At 45.6% G+C, this 23,820-nt stretch overlaps 7 protein-coding genes across 7 annotated transcripts; 3 read left to right on the top strand and 4 right to left on the bottom strand.

The window, feature by feature from the left end:
• Nucleotides 1-104: 104 nt before the first annotated feature.
• Nucleotides 105-3,276, bottom strand: LOC108601104 (ankyrin-3). Its single transcript, XM_033293737.1, has 5 exons — nucleotides 2,347-3,276; nucleotides 2,001-2,288; nucleotides 1,502-1,938; nucleotides 1,062-1,449; nucleotides 105-988 (listed from the first exon to the last, which is right to left on the bottom strand). Exons 1-5 carry the CDS (start codon nucleotides 2,870-2,872, stop codon nucleotides 603-605), a joined length of 2,025 nt encoding a protein of 674 aa, XP_033149628.1. The 5' UTR covers nucleotides 2,873-3,276; the 3' UTR covers nucleotides 105-602.
• A 139-nt stretch (nucleotides 3,277-3,415) lies between these two features.
• Nucleotides 3,416-4,712, top strand: LOC108599454 (DNA polymerase delta small subunit). Its single transcript, XM_017986287.1, has one exon. It carries the CDS (start codon nucleotides 3,417-3,419, stop codon nucleotides 4,710-4,712), a length of 1,296 nt encoding a protein of 431 aa, XP_017841776.1. The 5' UTR covers nucleotide 3,416.
• A 27-nt stretch (nucleotides 4,713-4,739) lies between these two features.
• On the bottom strand, nucleotides 4,740-5,151 carry LOC108599463 (U6 snRNA-associated Sm-like protein LSm8). Its single transcript, XM_017986299.2, has one exon. It carries the CDS (start codon nucleotides 5,063-5,065, stop codon nucleotides 4,778-4,780), a length of 288 nt encoding a protein of 95 aa, XP_017841788.1. The 5' UTR covers nucleotides 5,066-5,151; the 3' UTR covers nucleotides 4,740-4,777.
• Nucleotides 5,152-5,187: 36 nt separating this feature from the next.
• On the top strand, nucleotides 5,188-6,096 carry LOC108599461 (39S ribosomal protein L46, mitochondrial). The gene has a single exon (XM_017986296.2). The coding sequence runs from the start codon at nucleotides 5,266-5,268 to the stop codon at nucleotides 6,049-6,051; it is 786 nt and encodes a 261-aa protein (XP_017841785.2). The 5' UTR covers nucleotides 5,188-5,265; the 3' UTR covers nucleotides 6,052-6,096.
• A 65-nt stretch (nucleotides 6,097-6,161) lies between these two features.
• Nucleotides 6,162-23,005, bottom strand: LOC108599455 (spectrin alpha chain). Its single transcript, XM_017986289.2, is given in 8 exon segments — nucleotides 6,162-6,915; nucleotides 6,977-7,577; nucleotides 8,505-8,534; nucleotides 8,747-9,350; nucleotides 9,415-11,338; nucleotides 12,546-16,100; nucleotides 16,102-16,684; nucleotides 22,918-23,005. Coding segments are annotated over 7 exon segments (7,278 nt in total). The 5' UTR covers nucleotides 16,537-16,684; nucleotides 22,918-23,005; the 3' UTR covers nucleotides 6,162-6,786.
• Nucleotides 17,224-22,957, bottom strand: LOC108599456 (protein disks lost). Its single transcript, XM_017986292.2, is given in 3 exon segments — nucleotides 17,224-19,074; nucleotides 19,076-21,315; nucleotides 22,918-22,957. Coding segments are annotated over 2 exon segments (3,654 nt in total). The 5' UTR covers nucleotides 21,224-21,315; nucleotides 22,918-22,957; the 3' UTR covers nucleotides 17,224-17,568.
• Nucleotides 23,006-23,232: 227 nt separating the features above from the next.
• LOC108599462 (ragulator complex protein LAMTOR4 homolog) lies at nucleotides 23,233-23,743 on the top strand. The gene is made up of 2 exons (XM_017986298.2): nucleotides 23,233-23,423; nucleotides 23,489-23,743. Exons 1-2 carry the CDS (start codon nucleotides 23,278-23,280, stop codon nucleotides 23,718-23,720), a joined length of 378 nt encoding a protein of 125 aa, XP_017841787.1. The 5' UTR covers nucleotides 23,233-23,277; the 3' UTR covers nucleotides 23,721-23,743.
• Nucleotides 23,744-23,820: the final 77 nt, after the last annotated feature.

A 23,820-nucleotide genomic window follows, 5' to 3' on the forward strand; every position in this document is an offset into this window, starting at 1 on the left:
TTCAAATGAACAATTCTGCTTAACTTCGGATTGTTTTTGTTTTCTTTTTTGCAAGCAACAATAATTATAATTATATATTAAAATTTATTTATATAACGTATGTATATAACGTTTTTTAAATTGCCTTTCAAATATACAAGTACAATATTCTAAAAGAACAGCAAACTTAAATAGACAGTAGTACCTCCGAATTGTTCATCAAAAAACAGCCTTAAGTTTATGAAGATGCTTACTGTTAGCTAAGGTTGTTAACTGCGTGTGTGTGTGTGTTTATGTGAGTGTGCACGGGGGTGGGGTTTAATAGGTATTTTCTCACCAACTGGCTTTAACAATAAGTAGATTCGTATCAAAGAAATTGCACAAGTTTAAATTCAATGCTGACAATGATGTTACTTAGGTACATTAAGCGTTTTCGCATTCATATCATATATCATATATCAATTTAGCATATACTGTAAGTATTATAATAATATAATAGAGCTTAATTGAAAAGTAGGCAACATATCTATAGTTTGCTGGGCTTACACATTTGGTCGTTAAGTAAAGTGGGTGTGTGTGTGTTAACATTGACGACGCTTTGGGCTTGCTGTTGTGTACACTTGTTATCTTTCAAATTGCAGCACATAGTCCTTGAGCTGACCGGGCAGATTAAGGCGATTTACGTGCTGAGCCAGCTTGCGATTCATTGCCTCGTAGATGGCCATGCGGGCCAGCTGCTTGAGGCTGCGCGGCCGGCGATAGAGGGTTGAGATGAGTGCGATTAACTGTTCGGTCTTCTTGCTGGGCACTTGGGCAACGTAGAAATTATGCAGCGACTTGAGGCAATTGTAGAGCGGTTCGTGCTCCATGGTCAGATAGAAGAGATGTATGATGCGTGTAAAATTCAATTGTGGATCGTTGAGTATAAATTCTTTCTTCGTTATCAGTATTATATAGTAGAAAAGCAGATAGCGTGAGTTTGTGCGAAACGAGTTCCGAAATGTATTATCTCCCAGCGCAGCGGCGGCACCTCCACCGCCAGCTGCAGCAGCACCCACTACTTCCCAGCGCCTCCCCATAGCTAGCTATCTCGCTGGAGAAGATAGCAATGCCAGGTGTGGTCTTGCTGCTCAACACAATGTTGGGATCGGCGCCATACTGTATGAGTGTAAGCGTCAGTTCATAGATGCATTCCATGTCATGACAAGTGCGCACGTTCTGCACCATATCCATGACAGCCTGCAGTATATGCTGATATGTCTTGTTGCAGTCCAGGCCATGCTGCAGCAGCAGCAGCAGTATATTCTTGATAAAGTCAAAGTTTGTGCGTTTCTGTGCATCACAGTTAAGCGTAAAATTCTCGCTGACCGTAAAGACCAGCACGTGCAGTGGCTTCAAATTGGCACGATACGAGCAATTAGGATTGGCGCCATGTTGCAGCAGTATGCGTATGCAGTTCAAGTAACATACCTAAAATCAGAACAGTTAGTATTTATGGCACTCAGTTAGGCGCTTACATTACCTTCATTGAATGCGTAAAGTGGTGCAGATGATCTTTGTTTATCAGCGGCACCAGCAACACCATTATGGGCACACTGCCATCGCGTCCCACAATGTTCGGATCACCGTCTTCCTTGATGAGCATGTTGAGCAGCTCATAGCACACTTCCCAGTCGCGCAGATGGCGAAACACACAGGCTATTGCGCTGTTGCCCGCTTGATTAATAGAAGGCTTGGCGCCATTCTGAAGCATAAAGCGCACTAAATGCAGCACATCCCATTTACTCCACTTGTCGTAGCCATAACGGGCCTCCTCCAGCGCATACCGCACAATCAAAGCATGCAGTGGTGTGTTGCCCAGCGAATCAGGTGCATTAATAAGTTCCTTGCACCCACGATCAAGCAATATACGCAGCGTTGCCTGTGTATCCTCTGCAGACTTTCGTGCAGCAAATATAACTGCAAAATGGTTATGTTTAATCTGCTCTTGTTTCAAGGAAGTTAAAGTTTAGATTACGTACCCACATGCAGCAGCGTCATCTGTTGAGTGCAAGTGCGGACAGTAGTAATGGCGCCATGGTGTATGAGGAGCTCTAGGAAGCGTCCGTCATGGAGCACAGCATGATGAATGGGATAATATTCGTCCATAATGAGATTAATTTCCTCGGAGCGTGTCACTACCAGCTGCTGTACGCAGTTCCAGGCGCCACGCTCACAGGCCAAGTGCAACAGCGGTTTCTTGGCTCGAAACGGTATCCAGGGCTCCTCCATCTTTTGTGTCATCATGCTCAGAACATTGTATTGATCACCTGATTGTAAGTAAAGTAATTAATTTAGTAATTTGATACTTCAGCAATTAAGACAAACCGTCAATAGCATAGCACAAAGCATTTTGCAGCTTGGTATTCAATCGCTCGCTTACATCATCCACGTTACTGTGCCACTTTCCGCTCTCCTCGCAGTTGTGCGAGTGTGCACCTGGAAAGCACATGCGTGTGTCGGCATCTATGCGTGCACCATGCCGCAACAGGAGCTCTACACACTCTTCGTAGCCCCGCAACGTGGCTATGTGTAGGGGTAGGGAGCAGGGTGCTCGATTGACATCTGGGCGGTGGCGATGCAGCAGCCACTTGGTGAGATCGATGTGATTGAGTCCAACGCTGCGTTGCAGTATATTGTAACCGCAGTCATCGTGTATGACCAAAATATTCTCGTTTTTGGGTATCTGTATGAGCAGACTTTCGAGTGTTTGCAGTGAAATTTTGGGATTTGCGCGCAGAATTTCAAACAAAGTTTGAATCTTCTCCTCCGTGGCCTTGGATACCTTGTGTCCATCGCGATGTGACAGTAGCGCGGAGCCTGAGCGGAACACTTGGCTAACAGAACCGCCCATAGCGCTGATGCAACTATCTATGTACTATGTACCTTTACCGTTGCGGATGAAAGCTGAAGCTTTTATGAAGCAATGATTAGTGTTGATTGGGCCAGCTAATCACGATACTAGCTGAGTTTGCAAGTGCATGGCTGCGACGCAGTTTCTGGCATTCGACTCCTGCTACCTGCACAAACAATAACAATAAACAATGCGTCGAGGGCAGCGTAAAATCAATACGTCGAGCTTTCACACATTCGCAAAAATCAGCACGCGCACTGCTCTGGTATCAGGTTATTGCAATTGTGCTTCCCCTGATAGTTTAACATCTTCTGCTTGTGCTTACACATCAAATGCATTATTTAAATTCATTTAAAAAGCGTTTTACGACAAATAAAAACACTTCAGAAGCTCTGCGAACTGGTATCGAATAAATATCTCACAATCAGCTGCTTGTCTATCGACCTCCAGTTTTCCTATTGACGTAATGTGTATTAATCGAAGCAGCTGCCACTCATCGATATTTCAAGTTAATCGGCGCTAGAAGTTGTTTATAAGATTCAACATGGACAAGCGTTTGGAATGCTCCTACGAAAACCTGAGCAGCTGCTTCCAGCTGGGCTCCAGCGACTACCAGAAGCAGTTCTGCCATCTTTATTCGCATCGTCTAGCCGAAATGACACGTCTGCTGACGCCACTGGCGCTCAAGAAGTGGGGTAAGCAGGTGCCCATTATGAAGCTATGCGAATTGCGCGGGGAACAGAATGTGCAATGCATCATCATTGGCACTATCTTCAAGCATCAGGCACACAGGCCAAGCATCTTGCGCGACATCTCGGAGGAGAACCAACTAGCGCCCCAGCCACAGCGCCAGAACTATTCGGAGCCAGGTGATAAGATTATACTGGAGGATGAGCTGCAGCGTGTGCGTTTGCAGGGTGAACTAATGGCGGCTAGTAAGATGGCTACAGGTGTGGTATGCGCAGTTAAAGGTGGCACGGACATTGATGGCTTTTTGACGGTAGAGGACGTTTTGTATTACGAGAGCGGGCCACAGAAACCACTGCCCATTCGCCAACACAGAAGCTCAGTGGTTCTTGTTTCTGGCTTAGATCAAATGCAATCGCTTAACTATGTGGATGCGCTGAACATGTTTCAGTACTGGCTGAGCGGCAGTTTTGGCAACAAGGAAGCACAGTCCATGGTGCGCTTGATTGTAGCCGGAAATTCTGTTCGCAGTACAGCGCAAGCGTCCGTGCCAACTCTGCAGGTGGCGCGCACCCAAGCGAATGCCAATGATACAGTGCAAGCAGTTAGCCAGCTGGACAACTGGTTTGCCGCCTGGGCACAAGCCTTAAACGTTGATCTGATGCCAGGAGCCTATGATCCGGCTAATTTCATGCTGCCTCAGCAGCCTTTTCATAAATGCATGTTCCCGCTGGCCGCGGCACTCTCATCCTTTCAAGCTGTATCCAATCCTTATACCTGTCGCTTAGATGGCGCTCTCATTGCTGGCACAGCAGGTCAAAATGTGTCAGATATGCTGCGCAGCACTTCACTAGAGTCTTCCATGGAAGCTTTACGTTGCTCGCTCACTTGGGGTCACCTAGCGCCCACTGCACCAGATACCTTGGCTTGTTACCCCTACATCGACAGCGATCCGTTTATCATAAAGGAGTGTCCACACGTCTACTTTGCCGGCAACTGTGCATCCTTCGAAACAGAGCTACACGTGGGTACGGATGGCCAACGCACGCGTCTGGTCTGCGTACCCAGTTTCAGTCAGACCCAGAGTGTGGCTTTGATTGATCTGGAAACACTCGACTGTCGCGAAATCAAGTTTAATGTAGAAGCTGATTAGGCATAATTATAATAAAGTATATTCTATATTTCCATTTATTTTTGTACTATATGCTATGTTATTAATCAATGCACAACTGGTCCGAGCGGCTCGCCGCGTATATTGGCCAAATCCAGGCGAGAGTCTATGGTGTCATCTATCAGTCCAATTACAGCGATGTTGTCGCCTCGTATGATGTGCAGACCGAGCACAATCTGCTCAATGCCCGCCGTGGTTGAAAAGACGCGCTCATGGCATTCCTCGATGATGATATTGATGGTCTGGTCAAAGCCCTTGAGCGTGCCAATGAAGTTGCGTCCATCCGCTGTGATTATGGACACCGTGTGATTAATATATGATTCCAGGCCGGACATAGTGCCAGCTTTTAAAGCGTATCTTATTAATTTTAATAAAATAAACAATTTTCACCGCAGCTCCGTCAAACGTTTTGATATAATCATCCAATCTATCGAAATCCGCCACTGTTATCGAAATACCGAACAGCTGTATAAGTGCTGCTCATGTAACCTGCGTGAACATTCTTGTTAAGCTTTATTTTAAAATTGACTTCAAAATGCTACGCCGTCTTACACAAATCAGCGCCAAGCAGTTGACACGCCCACAGTCCACTTCTGCAGCAGGCGCCAAGGACAAATGGGATTTGTATGCTGGTGTTTTGGTTGAGCGCCTGCCGGTAGTGTCAAAAACGCTTAATCCTTTGGAGCGCCAGTTTCAGGACATGCTCTGGAAAGTGGAGCTCGAAAACAGCCTGAAATCGAACCATGAGTTGCAGCACGAGCGTGATCTGAAGCAAGCGGAAATGATTAAACAAGGCAAGGTGCAGGTGGATTTGGATGACAGTGCTGCGAAGCAAACAGCGCAGGATTTGAAAGATGCCTACACAGAAGAGTTGAAAAAATTCCAATTAGGCTCCCGTAACACGCCGGACGATGCGGCTAATAAAATTACCTCGACGGATCGTTGCCTGGAAGATACACTTTATCTGCTGGTTCAGCAGAAGTTGGGACCACAGCAGCATTTTGTGTTGCCACAAGGTCAGCGACAAGAAGGCGAAACTATGAGGCAAACAGCAGAGCGCGTGTTGCGCGAACATTGTGGCAAGGAGCTCCAAGTGTTCTTCTACGGCAATGCGCCTGTGGGTTTCTATAAGTACAAATATCCCAGCAGTGAGCGTGCGGACAGTGTGGGTGCCAAGGTCTTCTTCTATCGCGCCTCGCTACGCGGAGGCATTGTAGATGAAAAGCAGACGTCCAAGTACGAGTGGCTGCCCAAAGATGCGCTTAACCAAAAGCTTAAAAGCACTGCCTATGCGGACAGCATAAACAAGTTCTTGATTTAATTTAAATGTATTTCTGTTGCAATTATATCTTAAATAAAAGGTTTACCCATTTATATAAAACACTGTTATTGTTAACATTTTATAGCATGCAGCAATATATTTTAGTTGCAATTATTTAAGTGTAAAACACATATATAGGCAAATATTTTGTAGCTTGTTATAAAATTTGAAGCTTAATAGATTTGAACTACTTGCTGTATAAACTGGCTTGGGCTAATAGGATTGGTGTTTGGGTTATATTGTATCTTAAATTTTGTTCATATTGATATTACAAAATGTTTAACAATTAAAAGGCATTGAAAACTTTTATAATTGGAAGCAAAGCCAAAGCACTTTTAAGTATCTGGCGATTATACTTGACTTGCATTATATAGACACACATTAATTCGTTTAAATATATATGTGATTAGTGTAGTTTATTGACTGCCTGACGTCATGCCAAAATTTAAGATACTTTAACTGATGGATGGCTAGAGAAATAAATGCAAAGACTTCAAATTAATTGCTGATAAATATAGTATATATGTATCGTATATAAGTGCTTTAGTGTTTTGGGTTCATTGTGGCAAATATTTAGTTCGATTTTAAATAAGCATAAAACTGTTTCACTTAAATACTAAAAATTATTGAAAATAATCGTGTAAATATATATTTTTTTTGTAATATTTTTTTTTTGTGTTTTAAGAAATATATTGTAAGACATTCAGCTCAGGCGCCACTGAATCAATAGTGAAATTAATTCTGGAAAAGTGTTCGCGTAAAGTCGATGTAGTCTAAAGCATCTTTAATGGGCTGGCCTGAACGCGGTTCCGAGAAAGGTTTCATACGCTGCACACAGTAGTCCGCCATGTCCTTTGTAAGATTCTGCAATAAGATATTCCGATTAGTTAAACTTTTAAAATTATTCGAATGTATGTTAACTTACGCAGTAGAGCTCTTCCTTGGTAACGTAGGGGCGGTCAGCGGCAGTGATGGCGCGGAAGGCATTCTCGATTTCTTCGTAGGATTGTACATTCTCGGTTTCCTTGGAAATCATGAATGCAATGTACTCCTGCAGTGAAACGTGGCCATCGCGGTTGGGGTCGACCACATCCACTATGGCCTCAAATTCTGGGTCTGGCTGACCCTCCTCAACCATGGGCAGATCATAGCCAAGCGCGCGCAGACAAGATTTGAATTCTTGATGGTTCAGTTTGCCACTCTTGTCCTTGTCGAAATGCTTGAACATCATGGAGAATTCCTTGAGCGAATCCTCCGAGACGCCCGAATGATTGCGTGCCTGTATCTGTTGCTCCAAATTGTGTTGCATGCGCATCGATAGCTGATCCAGCTGATCCCATTGCTGTGCCAGACCAACTGTCGAGTGTTCCGTATAGCGATTGTCCAGAATCAAATGCTCTTCCAATAAAGCGCCCAGTTCCTCAATCTTCTTAAGGTCCACACGACGCGCACGCACCTCCGTGGCCTTGACGCGAAGTGCTTCCAGTTGCTGCTCCAACGAACCAGAGCCTTCCATCATCGATGTTCTGTGCATGTGTACAGTTGGTATAATAAGAATTGTGTGTGAGTATTGAAAAGAGAATAAAGCTGATTAGTAAGACGCACACGCAGCAGATGAATGGCAGAGTTAAGATTCGTAAAATTTCAACAATACAATGGATATATAATGCATAAGAAAAGCAAATCTTGTTAAAGGTCTGTGGTTAGGGGCGGCAGTTTTTAAATATTTTGTAAATTTTTGACGCACAACTAAATTGCGTTTGTCTTCTTGTTTATATGTACACAAGTGTTGTTGGTTAAAAAGTGAATTGAATTTGGTAAATAGCGCTTGAATCCATGGGTTTAGTGTAGTTAAAAATATACAATTTTCAGCAAATTATAAGAGGACAATACAAAAGTATACTAATCGTATAAAGCGAGTTAAAATCAAATGAAAATTAACTTTTATTGAAGCTACTAGAAATTTGTTAAGTAAAATTGATTTTTTGGCGTAAAAAATAATTTTATATGCTTTTCTACTTTTAGTTCTGTATGCTACAAATTCGGTAAAGAACATGCTGAAATTAGTTTGCTGCTTATAAAAAAAAATATATCAAATTTAAATGTTTTCAAAATTTGTTGTTTTTGCTCCTGCTAAATGTGCTGAGTGATCAGCACGCGCTAAATGCAACTAGATTTGTTTAAAGTTTACTAAAACTAACGCTGCAGCAATAAAATTAGATATTTATATTTACAAAGCCATGGCACACTTTAAGCTGTGTCCACGTTACTTTAGTTAGTGAAGGCGACGCAGTCGTTAACATTTGTTTAGCATTTTTGCCAAGTCAAACAACAACAATAACAGAAACGACAATAAAATCAAGAAATGAAACAAAAATATGTTGAAAGAGCTTCGCCTGGTTGCAGTCTGGAGTAGACTGTGCACACTACAAAGGTAAACCCTTCTTAATTACCCTTGACGGTTATAACCCAGCATATAATATCTAGAAGAATAGAATTGAACGTTTCAGTTACGTTGTTCATGGGGAAGGTGTGGAGTGGAGAATACAATAGACCACAAGAGTTGTTTTTAGTTTCGTTTGTTTGTGTGTTGAGGATTTGGGTATGGGAAACATGAGAAACCAACACATCAACAACTTTTACACAGTAAGAGTTATCTAAAGAGAGAGAAAGAGAGAACAAGACTGGCACTCACCTCGTTTCGGTAAGCCATTGATGGAAGAGGTTGGCGTGCTTGGCGAACTCCTTGCGCAGCTTGTCGTTCTCCTCCTGGCGCTTGGCCTCCTTGGCAAGTTCGCCATCGCGTTCCTCTATGATCTTTTGCAGATTACGCCAGGTCTCCTCAAGAGCTTCCATGGTGAACCATGTGTATGGATTGGGTCCAACATTAAAGCTCTTGATCTTCTGGTCGAGTGCTGCCAATGCCTTAAAGTCAGCTTCGGCCGACGACAGAGACGCTTGGAATTGGGCGTGCGCATCGCGCAGTGCGCGTATTTCTTCGATCGAATTGCAGCGAACAGGATCTGTTAGATCCTCTTCGGCATTTTCGAACCAAGAATTGAAGGCCGAAGCTTTCTTGGCAAATGTCAAGTAGAGTTCCTCGATTTGGCGGAATTGCTCCTGCATGGCCAGCAAGCGCTGCTTGCGTGTATCCGACGCATCACGCAGCTTCTGCCAGCGTGCAATGACATCTCCATGACGCTTCAGAATGGCAGGTGACTGGGCATGATTGGCATTGATAAGCTGATCCTTGAGTGCGCTTATGTTGTGGATGCCCTCCTGTTCAAAGGCATTGAGACCTGTAAAAAAATACATATCAATAAAATATTTTGCTATACAAGATTGTCGTTCAATTTAACGCACCTGCATCGAATGTCTCCTGCTTAGTGAGTAGCGTTTGCACAGTGGACAAGTCCCGTCCAAATTCATCGGAGCGCACATAGTTCTCCTTGTCATCAATCCAGCTCTCCACCACATCGGCCTTCCACATGAACTGCAAGTAAGCCGAGTTGTCCAACAAGGCGCCCTTGCGGCGAGCCGCCAAAGAGTTCAAGTTCTCCAACTTGTTGCGCAGCTGCTGGCAGCGCTGTGCAATCGAGTCACCATGATGATTCTTGGCCTCAACCAGTTCGCTGCCTTGCTCACAAATCAGCGAGCAGCGATCCTTGTGCGCCGCAAAGTCCGTCTCAAAGGCGTCGTGCTTCTTCAGCAGACCCTGCACGGCGGCCATGGAGTCACCATAGTCCTCCACCGAAAGCAACTGCTGCTTCTCGGTTATCCAGGCCTCCTCTTCCTCCACCTGGGCAAGGAATTGCTGATAGGTGAGCGATTCATCCAGCTTTTGACCACGAGTGGCAGCCAAGTTCTTAAGCTCGGACCAGGCCTGGTTTAAGGCCTTCAGACGCTGCTCAATTTCGGGCACGCCTAGATTGGACACGTCCATAAGTTTCTCGCCAGCCTCCTGAACGGCTTGGATAGCAGGCTCATGTGAACCCAACTCTGCCTCAAGGCGCTTGTGCTTCTTCTTGAGGTTCTGCACGCCAGTCAAATCGCGCCCGTAGTCATCGGAGCCAACAAGCAGTTTCTTCTCCTTGATCCAGCTCTCCTCGTCGGCAATGTCGCGGAAGAATTGATGCAACGTGAGTGCCTCGTTGAGGCGAGCTTGACGATGGGCAGCCAGATTGCAGATGCGCTCGTAGCGCTCGTTAATGCTCTGGCGCTTCTCCTGGATGCCAGCAGTGTCGAACTGACCGCTCTCGACCAAGGAATCGGCCTGGTTGTTCATGTCCTTGATGCGGTCTTCGTGTGCCACGATATCCGCCTCGACCAACTGATGCTTCTTCATGAGGTTTTGGACAGAAGCCAAATCCTTACCAGAATCCTCAGTGGTCAACAGACTCTCGACCTCGCCCAACCAGAAATCCAAATCCTTGACAGCAGCGATATAAGTACGCTGCTTATTGGCCTCCTTCAACTTCAGCGACTTTTCAGTCGTCTTATGAGTAAGGTATTCCCACTGATCAGCAATCTGCGTCAGACGCTTCTGCACCGCATCCTCCGAGCCACTGCATTGCTTCTTGTCAATCAAATTACCGCCCATCGCCAGCACACTCTGTATGCGATCTGCATTGGCCGCCAACTCTGCCTCAAAGGCTTGATGCTTTTGATGCTTCGACTGTATATTCGCCGGATCCTTGTAGCTCTCCTCCGTGGCCAGCTGCAGCTTCTCTGCAATCCAGTTCTCAATCTCATCCGCATCGCGTGAGAATTGCTGCAAAGTCTGCTCATCACCCAAGCGCGAACGCTTCTCAATCAGACCCTCCTTCAGATGATGCCAGCGCTCAAGCACCTGCTTGCGCTTATCATCAACCAAATTCGAGGCATAATGATTCTGCGCAATTAGCTGATCTGCAACTGTTTGCAGTGCTGCAATCTTTTGCTCATGGCCATTGATAGCCTTGTCAAAGTCCTCGTGCTTCTTGATCAATGCCTCAACATTGCCGCCAGCATTGGCATCATCCTCAGCATTGAGGAATGCCTCGCGGGCCGACATCCATGACTCGGCAAGCTCGCAGTCGCGCATGTACAGCTGCAAATCGAGATTCTGCTCCAGCTGCAGACGACGCTCGGTCCAGGCCTTCTCCAAATCTTCACGTGCCTTGCCCAAATCCTCAATCTTCTCCTTGATCTCAGGAGAGGCATAATGATTAGCCTGCAACAGCTCATTGCCAAATTGCTCAAAAGCTCCGAATGTGCCAGCACGCGCATCAATCTCAGTGCGATGTTCCTGGTTGGGATTAAAGAAAACTGTATTAGTTAAAATTTATTGAAAGCTGAAGTTGCTTTTGGCCAGGTTAGCATAACAAGTAACAGGTGCTTTGCTGTTGAGGTCAGTGGTGGCAGCGTCATTAAACAAAACGAAGTTGCTTTAAGGTTACAAACGTCGAACAGAAACTGAGATGGAGATGACACATGAACATATGATGATCAGGAGCTGTGGGTCCTTTGGAATGATTAGCTTATAGTTTATTTTATAAACAATTGTACGCATGTAATGTGTGTGTGTGTATGTATATGAATGTGTAAGCCATGTAGAAAGTTTTAAAGAAACACTTATTTAGGAAAAGCATTATTACACAGAGAAAAAATAACTAATATTTGATTTAGCATTTACTTGTTACATGTAAATTTTATCAGTTGCAAAAATACAAGATGTTGTTGCACAAATAAAATATGCAAATCGATAGCCACACTACGAAATTAATCATGTATCGATGTCAGCTTTACATTAACATAAGCTAGACACTTAACAGCATAAAATGTAACGTAACCAACGATACGTGATTTAAGCAAATAATTTGTTTTAATTTTAAATTGAATTTTTCTCTATCGAAGTGGCTGCAATTTTAATCTTATGTGTAGTTAACAATATAAATTGCAAAAACTGCAATGTTAGTTATAAGCTGCAGCTGTTTAATCTGCAAGCTATAAAATTAGTTTATCCATGTGTATTTATAAAATATTTGCTTAGTGAAAGAACAAATAATTAATTCAAAAACACTCAACGAAACACAAAGATGACGGAAATGATTGTTGGGTGTACACGGAGAACTACCTCGTCGCCGGATAATGATGCTGTTGCTGCTGGCGGTGCCGAGCTGCTGCCCAGCGTGAATTCGATTTCAGCACGATGTGCCTAAGCAAGAGACAACACCATTGGACACAATATTGCATGTGTGGATGAACACCATGCACCATATTTGTTTATAGTTGTAGGTTGGTTGTAGCAGTAGACGTCAATAAATAGTTTAATGATGTGAATTTGTAGGGAAGGTGTGATGGTATGGCAGACAAAACAAAAATAAATTCATAGAGAAAAAAGTTGTAAAATTAAATCAGGGAGCTAAACGCTGTATAACTTAAGAATTTGGAATTACTGCCAAAAGAATGTGGGGGGATAAAATGAAGATTAAATTAAAAACCAAGCAACGTACCTGATGACGTTCGATGAGCGCCTCGGCGCCAGTGACATCATTGGCCAGCTCATCGGAGGTAACCAGACTCATCATGGAGTTAATCCAAGCAAGCAGATCCCGATAGTCGCTGAGGAAACGCTGCAGATCATACGAGTCCAGCAGCTTCTCTTTGCGTGCTGTGGACTTGGTTATGATTTGATCCCACATTTCATTGATTTCCTTCTGTTTGGCATACGTTTGCTCGGCGGTATCTGGATGCGATTGCATGAGACGATTGGCGGTCTCGTCCAGTTGACGAATCTTGTCGCGCAGCGCTGCCAAGTCACGTTCCACACCCTCGTGTTTACGCTGCAGCGTCTGCACGCTGCGCAAATCCTTGCCCAGATCATCGTTGTTCAGGGCATTAGCCTTCTCGGCAATCCAATCCTTGGTCTCATCAATGTCGCGATGGAAACGCTGCACCTCATGCGCCGAACCCAGCTGGCTTGCCTTCTCCGCTGTCAAGGTTTGCAAATTGTTCCACTTCTCATTCAGATCCTGCATTTGGGTTTGAATCTTAAGAGCGGCTTCGGTTTGTCCCAGCGAGGTCAGCTGCACGGCAATCTCGTTCATGTTAGCCAAACGCACCTCATTTGCTTTGAGGTCATCGTTGAAGTCATCAAACTTCTTTTGCAGCACTTCAACCTCCTCCAGGTCCTCACCCACTACATCAGCAATCTGAGCATGGTTCTCCTTGTCGCGTATCCACTGAGCCAAATCAGCAGCTTCGCGCACCAGCACATACGCCTTGGTGGTCTCATTGAGCTTGTTCTGACGCTCACGTGCCAAGGCCAACAGATTATCATACTGCGAGTTGATCTGGTTCTGACGCTTGGCAATAGAATGGTTGTCCACGAGATTCTGCTGCGAGGCGCTTAGACCAGCTTCAATTTTCTTGATGTAGGCAGCGGGCACAAAGCCTTGGCGATCGTTGACCTCGACCTTCCACCAGTCCTTGTTGTTGGAGTTGAGCAGCGTGAGCACATCGCCCTTCTTCATGGACACCTCACGTGGCGATTTCTCGGTGTAGTCATAAAGCGCCACAACGCACTCTTTGCCGGTGATGTCCACCACAGGCGTCTCCTGCTGGCGGCAGTTCTTTGCCTGCTCCTGCAGCGCCTGTATGGTATTGCCAAAGGCCTCCAGATCGGAAACCAGTGCCTCGTGCTTTTTGAGCAATGCCTCCGAAGAGTCCTCGTCCTTGCCATAGTCGTTGCCTGTAGCAATGGGCTCCTTTTCCCGCATCCAGGACTCGGCTTCGTTGGCATCAGCAAAGTACTGATGCGCCTGCAGTGAATCATCCAAATCCTGTTTGCGCTGGTTGGACCTGTCCTTCAGGTTATTCCACTGCTCCTGCAAGGCCTCCAAGCGCTGACGAATATCATCGCTGGCAAACGGCTGGTCCTTCAGCATGTTCTCACCCGAAGCAATGACATTTAAGAGACGCGCCTCATGATTGTTGATCTCGGCCAGCACGGCCTGATGCTTTTTAATCAGATTCTGCACGCCAATAAGATCGCGACCTCGGTTTGTTGAAGCGGCAATAGGTTCCTTTTCGCGTATCCAAGCTGCCTCATCCTCCAGATCACGGAACAGCTGCTGCACTTGAAGCGAGTCCAGCAAATGCTGTTTGCGCTCAGACATGGGCGCTGCAAGAGCAGCATAGCGTGCCGAAAGGTTACCCTCCTTGTTGCGAATGTTATCCGCGTCAAAGTGTCCCGATTCAATGAACTTGTTGGCTGCCACATTGATGCTCTCAATGCGATCCTGATGAGCCATGACATCGGCCTCTAGCAGTGCATGCTTCTTCTGCAAATTCTGCACAGAGGTTAGATCCTTGCCATGATCTTCGGACAACAGCTGACCCTCAATCTCGCTCAGCCAAAGCTCAATGTCCTCGATGGTGCGATTGAACTGTTGTTGCTGGCAGGCTTCATTCAGCTTGCAACCCTTCTTATCCGAAGCTTGAGCTAAGGTTTCCCAGAGCACCACAATTTCCTGCATGCGCGTGTTGATCTGATCCGCGGCATAATGCTTCTTCTCAATGAGCTCCGTGCCCACATTGGTTATGTCCTCAATGCGCGACTTGTTGGCATTCAGCTCGTGCTCGAAGTTTTGATGCTTCTGCATTTTGCCATTGAGATTGGTGGGATCCAGATAGCTGTCATCAGTAGCAAACTTCAGCTTCTCGCTAATCCAGCCCTTGGTCTCATCGCAGTCACGCTCGAATTGCTGATAGCGGTTGGAGTCCTCCAGCAACTGGCGACGGCGTGCGGACTTCTCCTGCAGCGCAGCGCGACGGGCGAGCAGCATCTGGCGACGCTGTGCCACATCATCAGCTGCATAGTGCTGGCCATCAATGAGTTTGGTGGCAAAGATGTCCAGCGCCTTGATTTTCTCCTCCTGTGCAGCCAAACTCTTTTCAAAGTCCTCGTGCTTCTTGATGAGCGCCTCCACAGAGTCTAGCGAATCGCCCAGATCTTCGTTGGCCAAGAAAGCTTCCTGCTTGGCCATCCAGGTGTCAGCCTGCTCTGTGTCACGATAAAACAGCTGCAAGTCCATGCACTGCTCGTAGAGAATGCGACGATCCTCCCACAGCGACAGCAGCGAGCTCTTGTCATTCTCCAAGGCGGCCAGCTTTTCCTGAATCTCAGCAGCTGCGTAATGTTCACGCTCGAGCAGCTTCTGACCCGATTCGGTGGTCAGCTTGAAGCTATCCTCACGCGCATCAATTTCGCCCTTGTGCTCCTGGTGGCGTTCCAGCAAGGCCTCAGCACCAGCCACATCCTTAGCAAGCTCGTCGGCGGAGATGATGGCCTTCATGCCATTGATCCAGGAGACCAGATCACGGAAATCAGCCAGGAAGCGATGCAGATAGTACGACTCGTCCAGCTTCTGCTTGCGCTCGCGGGCCTTGGCGGTTAGACTCTGCCAGTAGTTGGCAATCTCTGCCTGCTTGTCCCGAATCTGATCGCTGTGGTCCGCATGTATGGAGCAGAGACGTTGTGCCTCTGCGCTCAGCGTGGACACTTTATCCTCCAAGGCGGCCAAGTCACGTTCGACGCCTTCGTGCTTGCGCTGCAGCGCCTGCACGCTGGCCAGGTCACGGCCATAGTCATCCGAAGACAGCACCACATCCTTCTCAGCTATCCAGGCAACAGTTTCGTCGGCATCGCGATTGAAACGCTGGATCTCATGCGCGCCAAAGAGTTTCTCTTGGCGCACAATGGCCAGCTGCTTGAGACGCTGCCAGGCCTCGTTGAGCTCCTCCTTGCGCTTGGTAATGGTGTCGCGCTCTGGATGGCCATCCTGTATCAACTTGTCGGCCAGCTGATTGACCTCCGTGACGCGATACTCCTGCGAGGCCATGTCCTTTTGGAACTCATCGAATTTGCGCTGCAGCACCTCCACATGCTCCAGATCCTGACCAAACTCTTCGGCAGTGACAAAAGTCTCCTTATCCTTGATCCAGAACATGACCTCCTCGCATTGGCGAAGGAATTGCACCAACACTAGCGCCTGCTGCAGCTTTAAGACCCTTCTCGGCCAGACGGCTCAACAGCAGCTCCCACAGCCGATGCAGCTCATCCAGGCGATGCTGTATGGTCTCCGAGGCAAAGTGCTGCTGGTTGATCATCTCCTGGCCGGCATTGTCCAGCGATACGATGGCATTGCTATGCGCTGAGACTTCGGCCTCGAAAGCCTGATGTTTTTGAATCTTGGCCTGCAAATTGGTGGGATCGCGATAGCTTTCCTCGCTGGCCGCCTGTAGCTTCTCGTATATCCACGACTCCAGCTCATCGGCGTCACGCTTGAAGTACTGGAAACGACGCGAATCCTCAAGCTTCTCGCGCTTCTGGCGTGTCTCAATTTTAAACTCATTATAGCGAGTCAGCACTTGCTCACGTCGCTCCTGAATATCCTCAACAGTCTCGAGGATTTTCACCTCCTTGGGTGTAAAATTCTCCATGTTCGTTAATTGCTTTTCAAATTGTTATGAAATTATATATTTAATCGTTTCGTTTGCTTGTAAAGTGGCTTTAATTTAATTTAATACTGCGGCAGTTGCTTTGCTCATCGAATTTGTTTGTCTCTTGCCAAAGTTTGTTCGTGTTCAACTGCAAAAAATTAAATAGAAAATAGAATAAATGAGCATGAGAATAAACGTTATAGCGTTAATTAATTTTAATTTGCTTTGGTTTCCCCTCAGACACACAAACATATACACACAGACCTACACAGCTATAGCTTGGCTTTGTTTCATATTACATAATCGACCCCGTTTGCTCCATTCAGTTAAATCAGCACAATGACACACTCACACATACATATACGTAAGTATATATATTGTATTGTATATATATATACAAACAGACTTTACGCACTTTGCGCTGCACAGTGGTATCAGTTAAAGCTAAAGTTTGTCGCTAAGTGTTAAAAATCAATATACAAATTTTTTTAAACTTATTTTATTTAATTTCTCTGCAAACATATAATTTATATATGTTTAAAAGCATTTTGAACGGAATTATATTTGTCAAGCAATGATTTAAGTCACACAGGCATTTCATTTAACTGATACAAATTATTTTATAGAATTTTTCTTTCACATAAACAAATACTATAACATTTTCAAACTTTGATTTAACTTTGGCAATACTACTTACATTTACTTTTTGAAACACTTTGCATTAAAATAACTTGTTGTTTTAATAATGTCAAATATATAAATTTCTTTGCTGACTTCACTGTCGGGCCTGATGACCGCATCGACAGTCGCGTCAAAAGTGTTGCTGACGAACCCGAACGTAATTTGCCTTATCGATAAGGCAGTGTTCTGTGCTCTTATCTTATCCGCTTAAATGCTAGCATAACATAAAATGCTGAAATTCTGTGGCAACTGTGCAAAAATAAAATTTTTTATACACAGCTTGATGGAAACGTTGAGCATTGGAAACTAAACTAAATGCATGACATAAGCGACTGTTGGGCTTAAATTAAATTAAAAGCTATCTAAATCACGAGACAAATCGGCAAGCACTTCCATAAAAAGCTGTGACTTGGCTGGGTCCTCCTCCTCCTCTGCTGCTGCTGCTGCTTGTTGCGGCGCCTGGTGCTGCGACAACTGCGAGAGCAACTGTGAGAGCGCTTGCCACACAGCATGCGGCCAATTGTGCTTGAAGAGCGGCATAAACAGTTGATTGAGTTTATCCAATTGCAGCAGTTGACGCGTCAACATGACCAGCAGCAGTTGTTTCAAAAGCTCAACGTTCTGCAGATTGTGGCTGAGCTCCTGCACAAAGTTGAGGCTAAGTAGAGTTTCAAATGTGTCACGATTGTGGCGCAGCTGTGGCGAAAGCCAGACATCGCAGCAGAGATTGACGTAGATGAGATTAAACTTCTGTGGCTGGCGACACATGAGCAACTGCAGCAGACGTATCAAGCAGCTGCCCAACAGCTGATAGAAGTAACTTGGCAGTTGTGACTGCAGCGCCGCCAGCTTGCTGCGTTCCAAAAGCAGCGGCAACGGCACTAAATGGCATAAAAAATCTGGACGCAAGCTGAGGCAGTGCAGCCATTGCTGCAGCTCATGCAACAGTTGTGAGAGACTCAACGAGCCCATGGCGCTGAGGCAAAGCTCATTAGGGAGGCAAAGCTCATTAGACTGTGTGGGAGTGGTAGCCTCACTAGACTGCGCATTAGTTTTGTTGACGCGACAGATTTTGGCCGCCAGCTCCGGCAGATCTCCGTGATAAAAGTTCGTTTGCAAGACACTTGTCTGGAGCCATTGCTGCAGCTGCTGCGATGCTTGAGCGCGTATCAGCTGCGCATATGTGGCACGCACCACGGCATTGGTATTGACCGGCAGCAATGCCAGAAGCGATTGCTCAATGCGTTCATCAAGCATGCCAGGCACTTGTTGCTGCCACAGCTGGCAGAGCTGACTGCGCGCCTGCTCATAAATGCGTTGCACCTCACGTTGCACCTCCTGTTGGTGCGTGGAGCTAATGCCATTGACTAGCGCATCTGCTGCTGCCTTGCTGGGCAGCAACAATTGCTGTTGTGCATCCTTTACCACGCACTTGAAGCTGCGCTCGCTGACAAATTCGAGCAGACGACGCATAGAGGCATGTTGCGAGTGCAAAAAGGCATCAACAAGTTGGCGCTGTTGCTGCTGCGCGGGTGTTGCCGACGGCTCCAGCGGCGTAGACCTGACAACAACCGGTTGCAGTTGCTCCAGACGCGTTGTTATGTAACGATAGCGTCCGCTGCGTGCTGGCTGACGTTGCGTCGGAGTTATGGCCACACGAAACTCATGAAGGAAAGGGCAGGCCACGGGCAGCAGAGATTCCAATTGCGGCAGCTGCGTGGGCAACAGGCTAAAGCTTTGCAGGCAGTTGCTAATGAGATTGGTTGTGTTCTCATCCACGTGATTTTGACGTCTGTAGCTGTAGTAGCCACTGCCAAGGGTCGACTGCGTATCCAGCAGCCAACCCAGACAGCTTCGTTATAAGAAAAATAGCGCCCCCTTGCAACTGCGCTGTGGCAGCATAAAGCGCATAGAGCAGCTGCAGAGTTTGCAGGCAGGCAGGCAACTGCAGAGTCACTGCATCCAGCATGCCCAGATACTGCACCAGCCAAGGCAGCGTGATGAGCAGTTTGCCCTCGCGCATGGCGCGCTCCAAATGCGGACGTAGCTCATAAGGTGGCTGGCATTGGCGTCGCAGTTGCAGCTGCTGCGGGCAAACGAAAGCGCTGCCGCGACTAAACGGCAAAGCATAAACATATCCAAGAAATTTTGCCAGCAGCAGGAGCTCAGCCAACGTCTGACTGCGCACTATGCAAGGTGACAGCGTTTGTTGTGTTGCTTGTTGTTGCTGCACCTCCTCCGCCAAGTCATCCGAAGCCGCCAGCTGCTGGAGTTCAAAGCTGGAATCATTTAAGCGTTGCAGTTGCGCATAGAGCGCTAATTGCAGCTGCGCCAAAAAGGCGACACTGTTGCACTCGGCTATGAAATCTCTAAAGAACGCCTGACTGCGTGGAAACTGATCCTCAACGCTGGAGTTGCTGGTAACCAAACGTTGTGCCAGGCGATTCAAGCGCTGCTGATCGAGTTTCAAGCCCAAATCCTCCGCCGTGTCCGGCGTTTCAGCGCTGCACATTAACAGTTGGCTAACAAATAGTTGCGCAAAGTGCGCCATATTAACAACATGCTCCGACTGCTTAAAGATGTCACGCACTCGTGCCGACAGCTCGCCGGCAAAGCAAAAGATGCGGTTGAGATGTGAGAGCTCCCATTGCTTCAACGCTTTATAGAACAAATCACGTTGCGTTTTAAATGCGCCAAATTCATTTTGTGTGGGAAAATTCTCACGCGAATCCTTTTCGGGCTGATAATAAACATTCTGTTGCGCAGCTGTGGGTTTGCCTGTGTTGTTGTCACTTTCTAGATTCAGTTGTTGCTGCTTGCGTTGGCAACTAGCCTCCAATTGCTGTTGCAGCGCTGTCGGCAACAGACAAATACGCTTATGTTGCAGCAACACGGTCAACGATTTACGATCCAGTTGCAGCAACAGATGCTGCTCTTGCTCGAGCAACTGCAGCGCAAAGTAAATGCATTGCTTATGCTCGATTAACAAACTGAAAGCAGTGTCCTTTAGCTGCTGTTGCTGGTCCGCATTTTCTACCGGCACACGTGTGTTGAGCAACTGCAGCGTATAGCTGAGTTCGCTGAGCACATTTGGCACCAAATTGAGATCTATTAGTTGCGAATAGATACCCGCTAGACGTTGCAGCTGCTGCTGCTTGCCTGACTCTATTTGCTCCATATCAGTTGTCGTCAATGGTGTCTCCTCCTCCGGTTCTGACTCAGGCTCGCGCTCCGCTTGCTGTGGCATGCTGTAATTGCTGGCTGCCTCATTTTTAATATGTTGTTTATGCAACAAGAGTGTCTTTCTAGCCTCCTGCTCAAATGCAGCCACTTGACTGCGATCCAACATTTCGCTGCTCTGCGAGATGCGCCACAAGTTGTTCTCATTGCTAAAGCTGCTCGTATCGCCAAAACTGGTACTGGAGACGTTCCTGCTGATGGTCATGGGCAGCACACGGCGGCGCGGCTTCTGGGATTGGTTGTTGTCCTTTGGAGTGCTGATCTGCTGTGGCGTTACCCTCTTTTTGGAGCGCTGGCTGTGATTGGGGGTGGCAAGAAAGTCGCCCAGGCAGAAGCTGCCGCTTCCATTGGCACCACCACCGCTACGATTTGTTGTCCGTTCGTTGCCGCTTTGCGGTGTACTGCAGCGTCCCGAATGGCCACGCACTGGTGTCGACTCGGATGCATTGCTTAGGCTAAGCTGGCTCAACAGTGACTCATTGAACTCCAGCTGGGTCACTGCTGCTGTCGGTGGCTTTGCTTGTCGCACGGGCGTTTGGCATTTGGGCGTTTCCGCTTCGCTGCTGGCTCCAGAGCGAAAATACAGTTCCGTGTGCTGACGCAGTGCAGCCAGGTAATAAACAGCAAAATCCTCCAAGCTGCTGTCGCTTGTCTGCTGTTCAAAGTAAGCTTGGAATCTGTCCGGCAGTTGTGACAAGGGCACTTGCTCCAGTTGAGTCAGTAATTGTTGCAGCTGTTGCTGCTCTGGCTCCTCAGCCTGTGCCATGGCTTAAGTATTTGTGTTTATATAAATTGTTTTGTTTATGTATTGTTTTCATAACATATTGTCTTTATCTCTCAAATTCAGGCAGCCGTTTCCTGCAACGGAAGATGAGAGCAGAAGAAAAGAAAACATTTGCTTGTACGCTCGTTTGGTTTCAGTTTTTTTGTAAGTTGTGTATTGCTTCTGCTTATTTATCCATTTATTTGCTTCCCATACATTTACCAAACTAAATTCTAATTGCTAGAAAGAGTTTCTGTTGAAATTTTGTTCAAAACACATACTTAAAAGTTAAGCCAGGTTAGTTTTTAAATTTTAAGTATTAGAAAATATTAGTTTTTCAAATTTGCACTAATGTAGTAATAAAAGAAACAGAATTGAGTTTCGTAATTAACATAAATTACACACAAAAGATTCAATAAGATTTTTAAGCACACACATACATAAGCATTAAAATATCTACATCGTAAACAGCAACTTCAATTGGACTGACTTAAATGACATCATCAGACCAGGGGTTGGTCGCTGCTTCAAATATGAATATGTATATGAACATACTATGTACATATGTATGCATATGCTTGTTTGTGAATCCAAATATAACTTAGTCACGCAAATAGCCCAGAAAACATGGCAGGAAATTCAAAAACATAGAGCCTAGGCCTGAGCTCGAGGTTTGTCTGCAAAGCAGCCATACAAATATTAAAAAAAAAACACACACACACACACACAAACATGCAATCATTGAAGACAATTTAACTGTTCAACGCGTATAAATGAGAACAACAACAAAATTGTAAAAAGTGGGGGAGAGAGCTAGAGCTAATAAATCGGTACAAAAAAAAAACACCCATAGTGAGAGCATAATATTTTGTTTGGAATTCGAACGTGAGAGCATGTTAAAGAGAGAGCGCGTATCTGTGTGCGCGACCCTCTATCAATACAGTCACACACCTCGCACAAACACAGAGAGACAAGCGGCGAAACATTAATTGAAGTGTCTATCAGAAATAGCTGGATGACGTAATGCGCGCAAGTTGAATTATGAGCAACTGATTAACCAAATTTACTAAAAATCAGCTACTAACTAAATTTAGTACTTAATTAAACTTAAGACTGTGATTCTTTTCAATTACAAAAATTTATACCGCTACAGCATGGTTGCTTTTTTTTATCCTAAATAAACAAGCGGCCGCTAATGTCAAGGACATTTACATTTAAACAGGTCTCGCAAATGTTTTGGTAAACACTACCAACAACAACAACAACAAAAAATGTATCTGTACACTTGCATACATCCATCTTTTTCTATTACATGCTCTCTTTCTCGCTTTCGCCAGGCTGGAGTTGCCGCTTGTCCGATGACGTACACACATTAAAATGGAGCTGCTACATACACACTCACACAGAGATAATTTTTCATAGGGTGCTTGAGGTACAGAATTTTTCACTTGCACACATTGGCAGCAATTAATTAAAACAATTACTTTTCAACTTGTAACTAAACTAATAGCTAATAGATTTCTTGCACACTACCACTGTTTAATTGGATTTGGCTATGTATATATGCGAGGGTGTGGCGTTTGACCCGAAAAGTTGAAAAAATTTTCACTCGCACGCACACACGCTTACGCCGCTTTTTAACTTAAATTAATTGCTTTTATTTAATGGTTTTTATGTAAAAGCGTTATGCAACTTACAATTTGGTATTTGTTTAAGGTTTTACAATAAATTTTCAAGTTTAACTATTGATTTTTAACGAATTTTCTTTAAATTTCACGCAGCGACTTTTTCCACACGAACTTTGCTTTCTTATCGCCTGCCACCTCTTTTCGATACTGACCGATAATACAGTTTCCCATCTCAAACCGGAGTTTACCTCAATTGTATGAGTTCGACTCAATTGTAAAGTTCAGGTGTGAGTGAGAAACGGTGAAGTTCGAACATAGTTAGAGCGAGAGATCCGTGTTCGAACGAACAAAGCGGCATGTCTCAATTTTACGTAGCCCTGCGAATGGCTGTTTTGTTTTGTTATTGCTGTTGAACTAAGAATTGAAAATATGGACAAAGAAAAATTGATTGCACCCAATCAAATTGGGTACTTGATACTTAAAGATGATGGAGCGGTGCTGGAGTCGGGTGGTGAGCTGAAGAATGACGAACGCAGCGCTAATGTCATAATGGGACTGCTTAATCTAACGGAAAGGTAACATAATTATATCTTCGTTGTACGATGTTATTGTTTACGAGAATTGCCCATGTACATTGCAGCATTGATGAGAGCTTTATACCAAACAGCAGCTGTGAGCGCATAACAATAGACTACGAGCATCATAGCTATAGCATATGTATGTCTAATCGCCGCATCTATATTGTAAAATTAAGTAAAACACAGAACGGCGCCACAACCAGTTCGTCGTCCTCCACAAGCGTGTATAACGACGCCAACGAGGGAGGCAACATTAATGGGGCCAGCACAAGCAGTAGTACGGTGATGGCTTGAAAACCAGCGACGCAGCCCAGCGCCTGTTGCAGCTTCTGCTGGCGGCATAAATCCAGTGGAGAATTACGCACCAGGCATTATAATTGGAAAACGCCCTTTA

This window comes from Drosophila busckii, chromosome 3L (genome assembly GCF_011750605.1).
Source record: "Drosophila busckii strain San Diego stock center, stock number 13000-0081.31 chromosome 3L, ASM1175060v1, whole genome shotgun sequence".
Classification (NCBI taxonomy): domain Eukaryota; kingdom Metazoa; phylum Arthropoda; class Insecta; order Diptera; family Drosophilidae; genus Drosophila; species Drosophila busckii.

Bases quoted from the DNA above. Each gene is read 5' to 3' on its own strand.
- LOC108601104 (XM_033293737.1), bottom strand. From the start codon at position 2,872: ATGGGCGGTTCTGTTAGCCAAGTGTTCCGCTCAGGCTCCGCGCTACTG. The intron at 1,939-2,000 runs GTACGTAATCTA...ACCATTTTGCAG, and splicing joins GATGACGCTGCTGCATGTGG to TTATATTTGCTGCACGAAAG. The intron at 989-1,061 runs GCTATGGGGAGG...CTGCGCTGGGAG, and splicing joins CTTCTCCAGCGAGATAGCTA to ATAATACATTTCGGAACTCG.
- LOC108599454 (XM_017986287.1), top strand. From the start codon at position 3,417: ATGGACAAGCGTTTGGAATGCTCCTACGAAAACCTGAGCAGCTGCTTC.
- LOC108599463 (XM_017986299.2), bottom strand. From the start codon at position 5,065: ATGTCCGGCCTGGAATCATATATTAATCACACGGTGTCCATAATCACA.
- LOC108599461 (XM_017986296.2), top strand. From the start codon at position 5,266: ATGCTACGCCGTCTTACACAAATCAGCGCCAAGCAGTTGACACGCCCA.
- LOC108599462 (XM_017986298.2), top strand. From the start codon at position 23,278: ATGGACAAAGAAAAATTGATTGCACCCAATCAAATTGGGTACTTGATA. The intron at 23,424-23,488 runs GTAACATAATTA...TGTACATTGCAG, and splicing joins CTGCTTAATCTAACGGAAAG to CATTGATGAGAGCTTTATAC.